At 42.6% G+C, this 12469-nt stretch overlaps 1 protein-coding gene across 1 annotated transcript in view; it reads right to left on the bottom strand.

Moving 5' to 3' along the window:
• Window positions 1-11231, bottom strand: part of LOC148887969 (mucin-5AC-like) — a 29571-nt gene extending 18340 nt beyond the window's left edge. The window contains exons 1-10 of the mRNA XM_089014301.1: window positions 10941-11231; window positions 10823-10853; window positions 10613-10639; window positions 10118-10295; window positions 9041-9150; window positions 4483-4654; window positions 4280-4392; window positions 1738-1909; window positions 1387-1496; window positions 220-391 (exon numbers count right to left, since the gene is read on the bottom strand). Coding sequence (XP_088870427.1) covers window positions 220-391; window positions 1387-1496; window positions 1738-1909; window positions 4280-4392; window positions 4483-4654; window positions 9041-9150; window positions 10118-10295; window positions 10613-10639; window positions 10823-10853; window positions 10941-10967 — 1112 coding nt within the window. The 5' untranslated portion in view covers window positions 10968-11231. The remainder of the gene's footprint in view (window positions 1-219; window positions 392-1386; window positions 1497-1737; window positions 1910-4279; window positions 4393-4482; window positions 4655-9040; window positions 9151-10117; window positions 10296-10612; window positions 10640-10822; window positions 10854-10940) is intronic.
• Window positions 11232-12469: the final 1238 nt, after the last annotated feature.

Here is a 12469-nt window from a genome sequence, read left to right as displayed (position 1 = left end):
TATTGTCACCAACTCAAAAACAAGACTTCCTGTAAATTCAGCGCAAGTCTTAAAACGTAAAATATAGCTATATATGTGCGGTGGAATCTTTGTCAAATACGCTCAGTAGAAGACATTTGAAGTGATTTTAGAAATTATGGACGCAACTTGTCCGGAGGCATCGGTTGTCCTTTAAGAAATAAGCAGAAAGTATTCATCAGTGCTGGATTAAGTACTTACACATGAATCACATCCCCGGTTGAAGCCACGCTGAACCCATGTATAGTTTCGACTTCAATCTGAATAGGAGTTGCGCAGATTTTGCAAGGATAATTGTAACGCAGATTACTAATAGTCTCATAGTCTCCAGCACCAGAGGGATTGTCTCCGTCTAGCCATGGAGTCCAGCATTCTGTAGAAATCACCATAGGTACACGACAAGGTTTGCTGAATAAACTAATTTTGTGAATGAATGAATAATTTTAAAGGTCTTGTAAAAAACTTGGTGTCAACTACTGTGAATGCAGAGGCAGGTAAAGAAAAACATTTCGAACAAACGCAGGTATCATCGGTCAGAAGGAGTTATCTTCCATCACTACACTGCAAGGCTTCACGAAGCAACCCAAATGGCTGCAGACGACCAAAGAGCTGCGTCGGGAACTCCCCCTTATCCCCGTCACGGTAGTCGATTGTTTAGCGTGTTTAGGGTGCAAGGTTTGAATGTCGATCCAGCCGGACTCCCTGTGTGAAGTTTGCATGTTCTCCCTGTGCGTGCGTGGGTTTTCTCCGGGTACTCCGGTTTCCTCCCACATTTTAGAAACATGCATAGAGCTTCATAAAACACTCTAAAGTTTAGACAGTTTGTGTAGACAGTTTAGAGTCTAAACTGTCCCTGGGTGTAAGTGTGAGTTACTTGTTTGTCTGTGTGAGCCATGTAATTGGCTGGCAACCAGTTTAGGGTGTAGCCCTCCTACTGCCCGAATGACAGTAAGACACATACACCCTAAACTGGTTGTCAGTCTGTGATAAACTTCAAGTATACCAGGATATTTGTGAAATAATTCCTCAAATATTTCCAAGGATTGTTATGTCATACGGTTGCTGATAGTGTAGAGAGGCACACTACTTACTGACTTGACTTGTGTGGAGGCAGCGTGGGATCGGTTCCCATTCACTTGGTATGAATGTGGGTGTGTGTGGTTGTTTGCCTCTATGTGGACTGTGATTGACTGGCGACCTTTTCAGGAGTTATTCCACCTTTTGCCCAAAGTTAGTTGGGATAGGCTTGACAAACTCCTTGCGACCCATTGCAGGTAAGCGGTGTTGGTAATGCATGGTGGTTTTGTCATTCTTATTCCAATCTGTGATGAGATTACTTCAAAGGCATCGTTGATTATGCATAGTTACCATGTTCTTTACAGAAATCGATGGGACATATGAAACGAACTTTATAATCAGAGCAGTTTCCACTCTTCTGGTCATCATTTTTACAGATAAACCCAGTAGTTTCATCCACTCTGCAGAAACGAAAGGAGACATGACAATCAAAGAAATGTAATCGCTTGAAAGTAACCTTGAAAGTGTTCATGTATATATTGTGGTAAATGTAACTCCCTTTCTAAACTGAGCAGATCTGATTGGAGTGAAGAGTAGTTTATACTTTGGCCTCAATAGAAAGATACAGTTTAGTGATGTGCTTACTTGGCTTGCAAAAATTGGTCATAAATGTGTACATTTGTCCTTGGATCAAGTACTTACACAGCAATGATATCCCCGGTGGAAGACATACTGTTTCCGTCGACAGTTTTGACCTCAATGTCGAGTGGGAATGGGCAGATTTCATTTGGGTTCTCAAATTGGAGTTTTTTGAGTAACTCAAAGTCACCGTTCTCTTCAGGGCTGTCTCGGCTGTACCATGCAGTCTTGCATACTAAACACATGCAACCAAAGAGGATGACAAATTAAATATTGTGGGAAATGTGTATTGTTGTCTTGGATTCAATTGGAAACATAGAACTTGTACCAAAATGTGTGGTGTTAACATGTAGCAATCGAATCGTTGTATTAAGGTATCTTTTTACATACTAATTAATGAAGGAAAAGGATGAACATTCTAAAACCAAGTGTGATGAAGATTGAGAGAAACATGACTACGGAAAAGGGAATTGGTTCGAAACACACAAACAGCGATAATAGATGACCACCGTATTTTCCGCACAGTAAAGTGCAGCTAAACGAATTCAGTGTACCTTCCAAGCTGACGCACCTTGTACAGTACAGTGAGGCCTCGGTTTACGAACGCCTTGCCTTACGAACTTTTTGGTTTACGAACATTAAATATATGAAAATTAAACCTTGGATTACGCACTACTTTTCGCGATACACAACGCCCACCACGGCTGGCAGAGTAATCTTCTGCGGAAGAACACCAAAGCACATGAGCGAAAAGCGCCCCAGCCGGCCTGCCTTTCCACACCCCCTTTCTCTGAACGCACACGGCGATCCACAGCGAGAGAGAAAGAGAGTGAGAGAAAGAGAGAGAGACACACACACACACACACACACACACACACACACACACACACACACACACACACACACACACACACACACACACACACACACACACACACACACACGTCGATCGCCTTTTTTTTTACAGATACTTTTGCTTTTTTGGGATTGAAAAAGACACCACAGGCTTGTGTTCAGCCTAAGAAGACACAAAAGAAAATTACAGTCGAGGAGAAGGAGATCATTGAGAAACATGAATGAGGTGTGTGTTTGTCTGATTTAGCCGCTTAGCGGATATGCTAAGTCCATTCCAATGTGTATCATTGTGTTCAGCTGATAGAAAAGGCTTGGCATGATGTTACCCTTCGATCCTTGAAAGCAGCATGGACGAATTTGTGTCCCGCATGCATCCTTGAGAGGGACTTTGAAGGATTTGACCCTCATGACTCTGTTGTTTTGGACGACATTGTTTCCAATGGACAGAACATAGGACGTAAAGTGGATGCAGATGGCATCGAGGAGCTTGTTGCTGACCATAATGAGGTCCTCAACACACAGGATATGATTTGCTAAGTGGAATGATGTGCCGGCTTTTATTGAACAGTTCCATCCAGAAAAGGCTACGAGAATCATCAACATGATGAATGATAATGTGATGCCTGTTGCGTAAGACCTTACAAGTCAGAAAGCAACAGGTGTCAATTAAGAGCCATCAACGACCATCACAAATGTAAATAAAGTGACTTTATTATACAGTGCAGTGTATTTCTTTCATTACAATACAATAGCACATTTATTATACATATAATAAGGTATGTTGTGTGTAGTTTTAAGGTTTATTGAGTTGAAAATTATATTTTATGGAGACCTGGGAATGGATTATTCCCATTTTAATGGTTTCCTATGGGAAAAAAAATTTGGGGATACACACGTTTCGCCTTACACAGTCTGTCTGGGAACCAATTAAGTTCGTAAGTCTCACTGTATATGGATCAATATTCTGATTTCTTGGACGTAGTATTTTCAATGTTCTGTAAATCGCAGCTGTTTGTTAAGGCGGTACATAGATGAAGTGGTATTACATTGTATTGTATTGTATTCCATTTTCATAGCTCAATCTAGTGGGTATATTACCCAACTGCAGTCTCTATTGTCAAATGTGCCTTACAATGAAATGCGACCTATAGAGATTAAAACAGTTTTAAAATAGGCCAGTCATTAGAAGTGCGCCTTTTACGCCAAAGCACCTTTTGTGCGGAAGATTAATAATAATAGTAATAAAAATAAATTGTATTTCTAAGCGCCTTTCAAAACTCTCAAGGACACTTTACAGTCACGGGATAAGAACTTTTTTTGTGCTGGTGAGCCATTCGCGCCAGCGTTCACTCTACCCGGAAGTAACAAGACAGCAAAGTTATGAAAGGAAGAGGAAAGGAAAGAAAGAAGTAGAAAAACAAAATACAAAACAGATGAGCTGCTGGAAAGGCAGCCACTCCATTTTGAAGTAAAAAAAAATAAATAATAATAATAATAAAATAAATAATATGACAACATAAAGACACAGAGAGTCATTCATTCTTCAGCACTTGCTGTACCCTCTTTGTGACATGAAGCAGTTCTAGATGAAAGAGGAGAGAATCAGATAATAGATTTCAAAGAAAAGCTACAGACAACATGAATGTGAGTGAAACAATGAAATGGAAATTAACATTTGGAAGAATTATTTTTGTCACACTTTTCTTCATACTGAAATATTTTTTCAATGGCGCAATTGGCGCAATATTACCTTTTTGTTTGCAGAATTCAAGGGGGCATAAGAAGCGAACTTTATAATCTGCACAATGACCATCATGAGGCTGGTCACAATTTCGACAAACAAATCCTACGTCTGTGTCCGCTCTGTCGAGACAAACGATGCACTCAATTAGTATCTATCCAATAAGCACGTAGGCGCTTCATGTCACCAACATCTGTAGTTCTTGTACTCACGCCAAAATCACGTCGCCCGTTGAACTGACATTGGCTCCTGACGTGGTTCTGACTTGGATTTGAATTGGATGTTTACAGATCTTCCATGGATACTCTTTGTGCAAGTCGGGAAGAGTTTCAAAATCTCCATAGCCACAGGGGTTGTCTCGGTCAAACCACGGAGTCCAGCATTCTAGAGCAATCATTCAGAGAAGAGGTGCAAAACTTAACCATCACGAGGATGTGGGCTTCTTTATATCAGAGGTCGGGAACCTATGGCTCGCGAGCCACGCATGCCTATTTTGATGGTTGCATCTGGCTCGCCGATAAAACTAAATACATTTTCTCGCTTTTTCACGGTTCATTTCCTGTTTGGGCGGCAGTTGGCGGAAAGCGTGATTTTGATTGGATGATACTGCCCGTTCATGTTGAAACAGGTAAACGAACCTTTTAAATAAGCCTGACGAGTAAAAAAAAAGTATGTCTGCGAGAGACAGCAGAAAGCAAGTGTGGAAGCTAGTGAGCCGTGTGCAGGCTAGCTAGCAGTAACTTCGTGTATGGACCAGGCCAGTTGACTTTCATTCCGATCGTTTGGCTTGCTATTATTGGTGCTATGAAACGTTTTTCTGATGTCAGTTCGGAAACAAAAAAAATGATGTTGTTGTCCTTTAAAATAACTTCAAATACACTTTTTGTTGAAGACGTAGGCACGTTATTCTTGGCAACTATTCCTTTCGGTCACATGAGTCAAACCCAATGCCTGAGGACCAGATACGACCCGCCATGTCATTTCATAAGGCCTCACAATATGTATTTTTCCTTGCGTCGTTATGATGAGACTCTTTCTCTTCTTTCTCTTAATTTAACTTTTGTGGATGTTTACAATATGGACAATGGGACCTTCCAGGTCTGTTGACACCATGTTGCTCACTTGAGTTATCGAGCTATCTAGTTAGCTATCTAGCTAGCTATCTATCTGTTTGCTACCTATTAGCTATCTAACTAGCTAACTGGGTAGCTATCTATTAGTTATCTATTAGCTATCTAGCTAGCTAACATTCCAGCTATTTGAGTTACTTGAGTGAACACTGGCGCACGTGGCTGCCGCTGCTCACCCACAGAAAAACTGATTCTGTGACTGTAAAGTGAGTTTTGAAAGGCGCTTATAAATGAAATGTATTTTGATTATTATTATTATTAAAAGCAAATCATGTTTTGCAGTAATCTACCAATTTGTTGCGTCCAAGTACTAATACTCTCCATTAAATATTTGTGGGGCTGTACCCGTTTTCAAGAGGGGTAGCCCTGTACGCAAGCAAGGCCAGATAGGGGTCATCTGCTTTTTTCAAGAGGCTTTTGATCGTCTGAACTGCACGTTCTGCCTCGGCATTGCCTTGAGGGTATCGTGGGCTACTTGTAATGTGGCGGAACCCATATGACTCCGCAAACTCTGTGAAGACTGTTCCGGAGAACTGAGGCCCTCCATCCGAAACCAAAAGGTCCGGGATCCCATGGCGTGCATATATTGATTTGAGGTGGCGGATTACCTCGTTCGATTTTGTGGAGGCCAACAGAGCTATTTCCACATACCTTGACATGTAGTCTACAACCAGCAAGTAGGTCTTGTTTCCGAGCATGAACAAATCTGCTCCTAGCTTTTCCCATGGTCTTCCTGGGTACGGTGATGGAATCATTGGCTCTCTGTGGTTCAGTCTCTCCTTGCAGCATGTTCGGCAGTTGAGAACCAACTCGTTCAGCTGTTGGCTTAGCCCAGGCCACCACACCGCCCGCCGCGCTCGTTCTCTACACTTTACCACACCCTGGTGACCTTCATGCAGTTTAACGAGAACATCATTTCTCATGGTTGAAGGTATGACAATTCTCTGTCCCTTCAGTAGGATTCCGTCGTGGACTGTGAGGAATGCCTGCTCTGCTCTGTACAGCCTGAGTGCCGGTTCATTGGGGCCTTGTTCAGGCCAGCCTTCTTTGCACAACTGCATCACACGTGCACACACGCTGTCCCTCTGCAGCTGCTCTCTCAGCCTTTCGAGGTAATTGGTGGTTGCCGGGAGGTTCTCCATCACCATGTCGACGTAGATGTTTGTATCTTCAAGCAATTCTTTGTCATCTGGTGTCGCCCCCTTCTCCACTGGAGCTCGAGACAGTGTGTCAGCTGTCAACAGGCTTTTTCCTGGGACGTGAGAGATGGAGTAAGAGTAGCGCATGAGTCGCATTCTGAAGCGTTGTATCCGTGGAGGTAATGTATCCAGGGCTTGGGACCCCAGGAGACTCAGGAGAGGTTTGTGGTCCGTCTCCATCAAGAAATGCTTCCCGATGAGAAAGTTACGAAACCTCTCGCAGGCCCAGGTCAGCCCCAGAGTCTCCTTCTCCACTTGAGCATATCTCTGCTCCGTAGATGTGAGCGAGCGTGACACGTAAGCTATTGGTCTCCATTCTTCCTCCCACTTTTGGAGAAGAACTCCGCCCAACCCGTACGACGACGCATCTGCAGAGACTTTACTTTCTCTGTTGGGATCAAACATGGCCAGCACCGGTGTGGACGTCAGCGCGTCTTTTAAATCTTGAAAGGCTCGTGCCTGGTCGACGCCCCACACCCAGCAGTTCCGTTTGGACAGGAGGTCTCGGAGAGGCTTGTCTCGATCTGCCAACCCCGGCACAAACCTCCCCAGTTGGTTCATCATTCCGAGAAAACTCCTCAACTCTGTTAGATTTGTTGGTTCCGGCATCATCCTTACTGCCTCAGTTTTAGCTGGGTCTGGCCTGATGCCGCTGTCTGAGATCACATGGCCTAGAAATGTCACCTCTGACTTTGACAGTTCACATTTTTCCACATTAAGAGTGATGCCTGCCTCCTGGATTTTCTCCAAGGTAGCATGCAGGCGGGCATCGTGCTCCTCCTGCGTTCGGCCCCATATGAGCACATCATCCATGAGGCAAACAACACCGTCCAGCCCTTCTGTAACCTCTGTTACCATTCTGTTTTGAAAGTGTTCAGGGGCGGAGGCTATCCCAAAAGGTAGCCTCTTGAAATAATAGCGTCCAAATGGCGTGATGAAAGTTGTAAGCTTTGCGGAATTAGGTGTTAGGGGTATTTGCCAGAACCCCATTTTTGCATCCAGCTTACTAAAAACCCTGGCTCCAGCCAGCATGCCGAGTGTTTCCTCCACTGATGGCAGGATATACTTTTCTCTGCAGACTGACTCGTTGAGTTTGGTGAGGTCGACACAGATTCGTACAGCACCTGATTTCTTGGGCACTACCACGATGCCAGCGCACCAGTCTGTTGGCTGCTCGATTCTTTTTATTACTCCGAGTCGTTCCATGCGGGATAGCTCTTTCTTGACTTTGTCCATTAATGGCAATGGAATCCTCCTTGGTGTTTTTAAAGAGAAAGGTTCAGACCCTGGTTTCAGTTTGATGTTGTACGGCTGCCGCATCTTTCCGAGTCCAGTGCATATTTTTGGGTAGTTGTCTTTTAATGACTGCATAGTGACGCTGCCTAGGCGTGCGACGAGCCCCAGCCTGCAGCTCACAGATCTCCCCAGCAAGGCAGTATGCACATGACGACTGATGTAAACATCCTCCATCACCTCCTTCTCACCTTTTCTCAGCGGCAGCTTGGCGACGCCCACAACCTCAAGAGGGCTGCTCCCTGGTCCCAGGAGTCGTTTTGTTGCCTTTTTCAGTTTAGGGAGATTGTTTTGATACGTGACCTTGAATGCTTTGTATGGCAGAACAGTGACGTCGGCGCCAGTATCGATTTTAAACATCACACTGCGCTGATTTATGTCGATCTTGACCATCCACGGATCACGGTCTGTCACAACACTGCCAAGGAGAACTGCTTCCTCCCCCTCGTCTTCCTCATCTCCTGTAATTTCATGCGTCGATTTGAATTTACATACGCGCTGAAAATGTCCCTTCCGCCCGCAAGCATGACATTTCACCTCATGGGCCGGACAATCAAATTTTGGATGAGAAGGAGAGCTGCCGCATTTCTGGCACACTGACTGTGCCCCCCTTTCCTTTCTAAAGTGAGTACTGTGGGGCTTGTTTGTCTGGCTATTGGCATAGTTGGGTGAGTTTTTAGCCGTCTTTAATTTGCTTTTGAACACTCTGTCAACAGATTCGGCGCCACTTGCCTCTGAGTTGGTGTCCCCCCGCAGATAAGGCTGTTGCCTCTTCACCTCCTCACTTTGCCGTGCTATTCTTATGGCTTTTTCAAGGGTCAGATCCGCATCCAACTGCAATCGTGAGTTTCACAGTCATAACTCCAGGGGCCCGTGAATAAAAGTAGTTTGACACCCTGGCTTGTCCTTTGTGTACTGTAGAACAATTAGGACAACTGTTGAAGCATTTAAAAAAATGATATATGAAAAGGCGTAAATTGACACAAACAGACACAAGGCATTGGTTCTTCAACATGTATAGTCCAAAACAGGTTTTCATTTGTGTGAAAATATGTACTCATTAGGCTGGTGTGTGAAGTTGACATTGAAAGAAAGATCCAGACTGAAATAAGCGGCAAATACTTGATTGCATATGGCCGAATGATTACCTTCTATGGGGCAGAAAGTGAGTGGGCACAGAAAACGAACTTGATAATCTGAGCAAGTCCCACTTGATTGGTCGACATTTCTACAGATGAATCCTGTTTTTGTGTCAGACCTGCAGAGATGAAACATATACAGATTAAAATACATGTGACTGAGATGCATTCATTCATTCATTCATTCAATTTGGACCTCAACATCTCTCTTTCTGCTCTTGCCGCTCACCTCCGCAAAAAATAATATAATGTATTATATCATATCAGATTCGATTCGATTTGATTAGATCAGATTAGAACAAATCAGATCAGATCAGAATACGTTTGTCCTCCATATTTATTTGTCATGTCATTTTTATGATGATATGAGTGCAGCGCGTTCTATGCATCGATCCATTTTTCAGAGCGATTCATCCTCATTTGGGTATCACCGTATACTTTATTTATATTCTAGCCCTCCACTTTCTAATCTGCTTGTTCTCACAAGGGGTCGTGGGCATGAAGCTCCATCATTATTTCAGCAGTGAACCTGAACCGGTTGCCAGCCAATCACAGGACACACATAGACGAACCAACATCCACGCTCACACTCACAATTTTGTTCCATGAATTAACCTGCTACAAATGTTTTTGGAACGTGTAAGGAAAGCGGAGTACCCAGAAAAACCCCACGTGGGCTTGGGGAGACCCATCCAAAACCGTGTTGTCACTTCTCTCCCGAGAAATACATCATGAGCGGATGTGCGTCCAGTTCATTAAGGCACTGGATCTTTTGAATTCTTACTTTTCTTTTGCTTGGCATTGGAGTTGGAGTTGCCTGCCTTCAAAAAGTAACAATTGTTTGCTCTCGCCGTGATTGTTTTTTGTTATGCAGCCACAAAACATGATTACACTATTATTAATTATTGAACAATTCAATTAAATATTCCCTTCAAATGAGGATAAAGTGTTGGAACATTGTTGAAAGCATTGTTTTCCCTCAAGATTAGCTCTTGACTGTACAATTCATCTACAAAAACAAAAACAAAAAACAAACCCCCCCCAAAAAAATCTGTTGTGGATATTTGTGCTGCATGTTTGACTTACTTGTAGATTGTCTCGCCTGTTGAAGCCGCAGTCTCTCCAGATAAAGTCCGAACCTCAATTTGAATTGGCACATCGCAGATTTCCGTCGGGTTCTCGAGACGCAGTTTACTGAGTGTCTCATAGTCTCCATTGTTATCGGGGTTGTCGTGATTATACCAATTAGTCCAGCATTGTTTGTCTTTCGTCAAAGAGGCAAAAAAGTGGAGTTGGTGTGGATAGAGTGTCATGGAACAAGATGAACATAAATTCAAAATTAAGTATATGCATTTTAAAAAGCAATTTGCAATGAAAAAGCATGAATCATCCAACAATCTGACCAACATTCAACCCAATGAGAAAAGATTCAAGTGCATTCCAATAAATGTCAGTGCAGATTGTTTCGTCAGATGTGTTTATATATCCTTATGTGAATTGGGATCAGGAATTTAGCAGGTGTTTTGCTCTTTTTAATCTTGAGACCTCATATGCAATAAACAAAATGAGTAGCATGCTTACGTTTGCCGCTGGCTTGCATGTGATTTGCTGGAAGAATACATACACAGACAGATGCGTGTTTTAATGTTTGTTTTTCGAGTTATCAATTTGTGTGTGTGTGTGTGTGTGTGTGCGTGTGTGTATAAAACATGTCTGACAGATAGTGTACAAGGAACGATGTTTGATGTTGTGCAGTCCAAGGTTGTATTGTACGGTTTAAAATGGACATACCCATATGCAGGAGTGCAAGTGTGATCCCCAACTGTCGGAAAACATATCATGTTAGAGGCTGTGGATTGTGTTCGATTAAATATAACACTGTGATGTTAAATTGAGGAGATATTAATACCCATTTTGTCATCATTGGAGATGACATATTCCACAGCAAGGAGGGGACGGAGGTCCTTTAAAATAAAAAATATATACATACATATCTGTATTATTTTACAAGCATTCTAAACATACATTAGAAAAGGGCTCTTGGGCCATATTAGTTGAATTGAGCCGGGGCATTATTTTGTGGTGACCTTTCTTTTTCCGTCGATGACCTTTCTCTTGCCATTTCTTAATGGAAAGAGAAAGGTCACTGCAGTTGACGCCATGGTTGAAGTCACGTATTTTATCATAGACGCCAAAGAGATCTAGTCTAACTAACACCGTCAACAAGTCACAACTGCAAGTATACAATCAATGACTTTTCAATAAAGAGTAAACTGAACCGTCCAAGAGATTCAAGGAAAATCATGAAAATGCTTACAGTACATGATGCTGCTGCCGACGTCCTTTGTCAGTAATGGAAAGCTCTGTTGCCTTAAATACTTGAATGGGTGGAACCATTCATTCCGAAGAACAAACAAATGGTTGGAATTCTTTGGGCAGACATGCAATTAAATAATCAGAATGCTTGTTAATAAACAGTGAAGTGTGAGGTAAAAATTAAGGTAAGCTTACAAGACTAATCTTATAACAGGATTGATTGTTCCATGTTTCGTTTCCTTCCGCCCATAAAAAGCAAAGAACTCTTAAATATTCTTTCAGAACCTAAAAAACGTAAATTGCATTTCATTGCAAATAGCATTGTCACTAGCGGCAGTGAAAGGACAACCGACACCATTTTTTGGTTTCCCAACTGACATCAGAAAAACGTTTGATAGCATCTAAAATACCCAAAACACGCAGGCTGATATTTTTAGTCAGATGCAAAACACCAATCAAAATGACTTCAAGTGTCACAAAACTGCCACAAAATGAGCTCGAAATGGGGAGATTCAGAAAGTCCCGCCCCCCTTGTTCGTGACGTCACGCCAGGACGTTTTCGCCTTGCTCTAGAACAGTGGTTTTCAACCTTTTTCAAGCCAAGGCACATTTCTTCCGTTCAAATTATCTCGGGGCACACCCCCAGCTGAAAAAGTATTAACTGTTAATGTATGCTTTTTTTAATTATATTATTAATAATTAACAATATACCAGCCACAGCATACACAAAACACATCTATTGCGGTTTGCATTGTGGTGGATCCCAAAAAAGCAGGCAGCAAGGTGTAATTTAAATAAAGTTGGTAGGAACAAAATATGACAGGGTGAATCAAACACATACAATGACCCGACAACGAATGGTCGTGCCGGGAGTGCTTTTAACTGCCACTGATTGGAACCACCAACACCTGTGAATGTGCAGGCGAGGCAGACAGCGCCACCCGTTGGTCGCCAACCAGATCGTGACAAAAGCAAGTAATAATAATAATAATAATACATTTCATTAATAAGCGCCTTTCAAAACTCTCAAGGACACTTTACAGTCACAGTGTCAAAATATCAGAATTGTATTGCACAGCTGGAGAGAGATGAGACCATGAAAGTCATCGGTAGCAGTTGGCA

The sequence above is a fragment of the Hippocampus bargibanti genome, linkage group LG14, assembly GCF_051943395.1.
Source record: "Hippocampus bargibanti isolate YZ-2025 linkage group LG14, ASM5194339v1, whole genome shotgun sequence".
NCBI classification, from domain to species: Eukaryota; Metazoa; Chordata; class Actinopteri; order Syngnathiformes; family Syngnathidae; genus Hippocampus; species Hippocampus bargibanti.
This window is presented reverse-complemented; position numbering and strand designations above follow the sequence as displayed.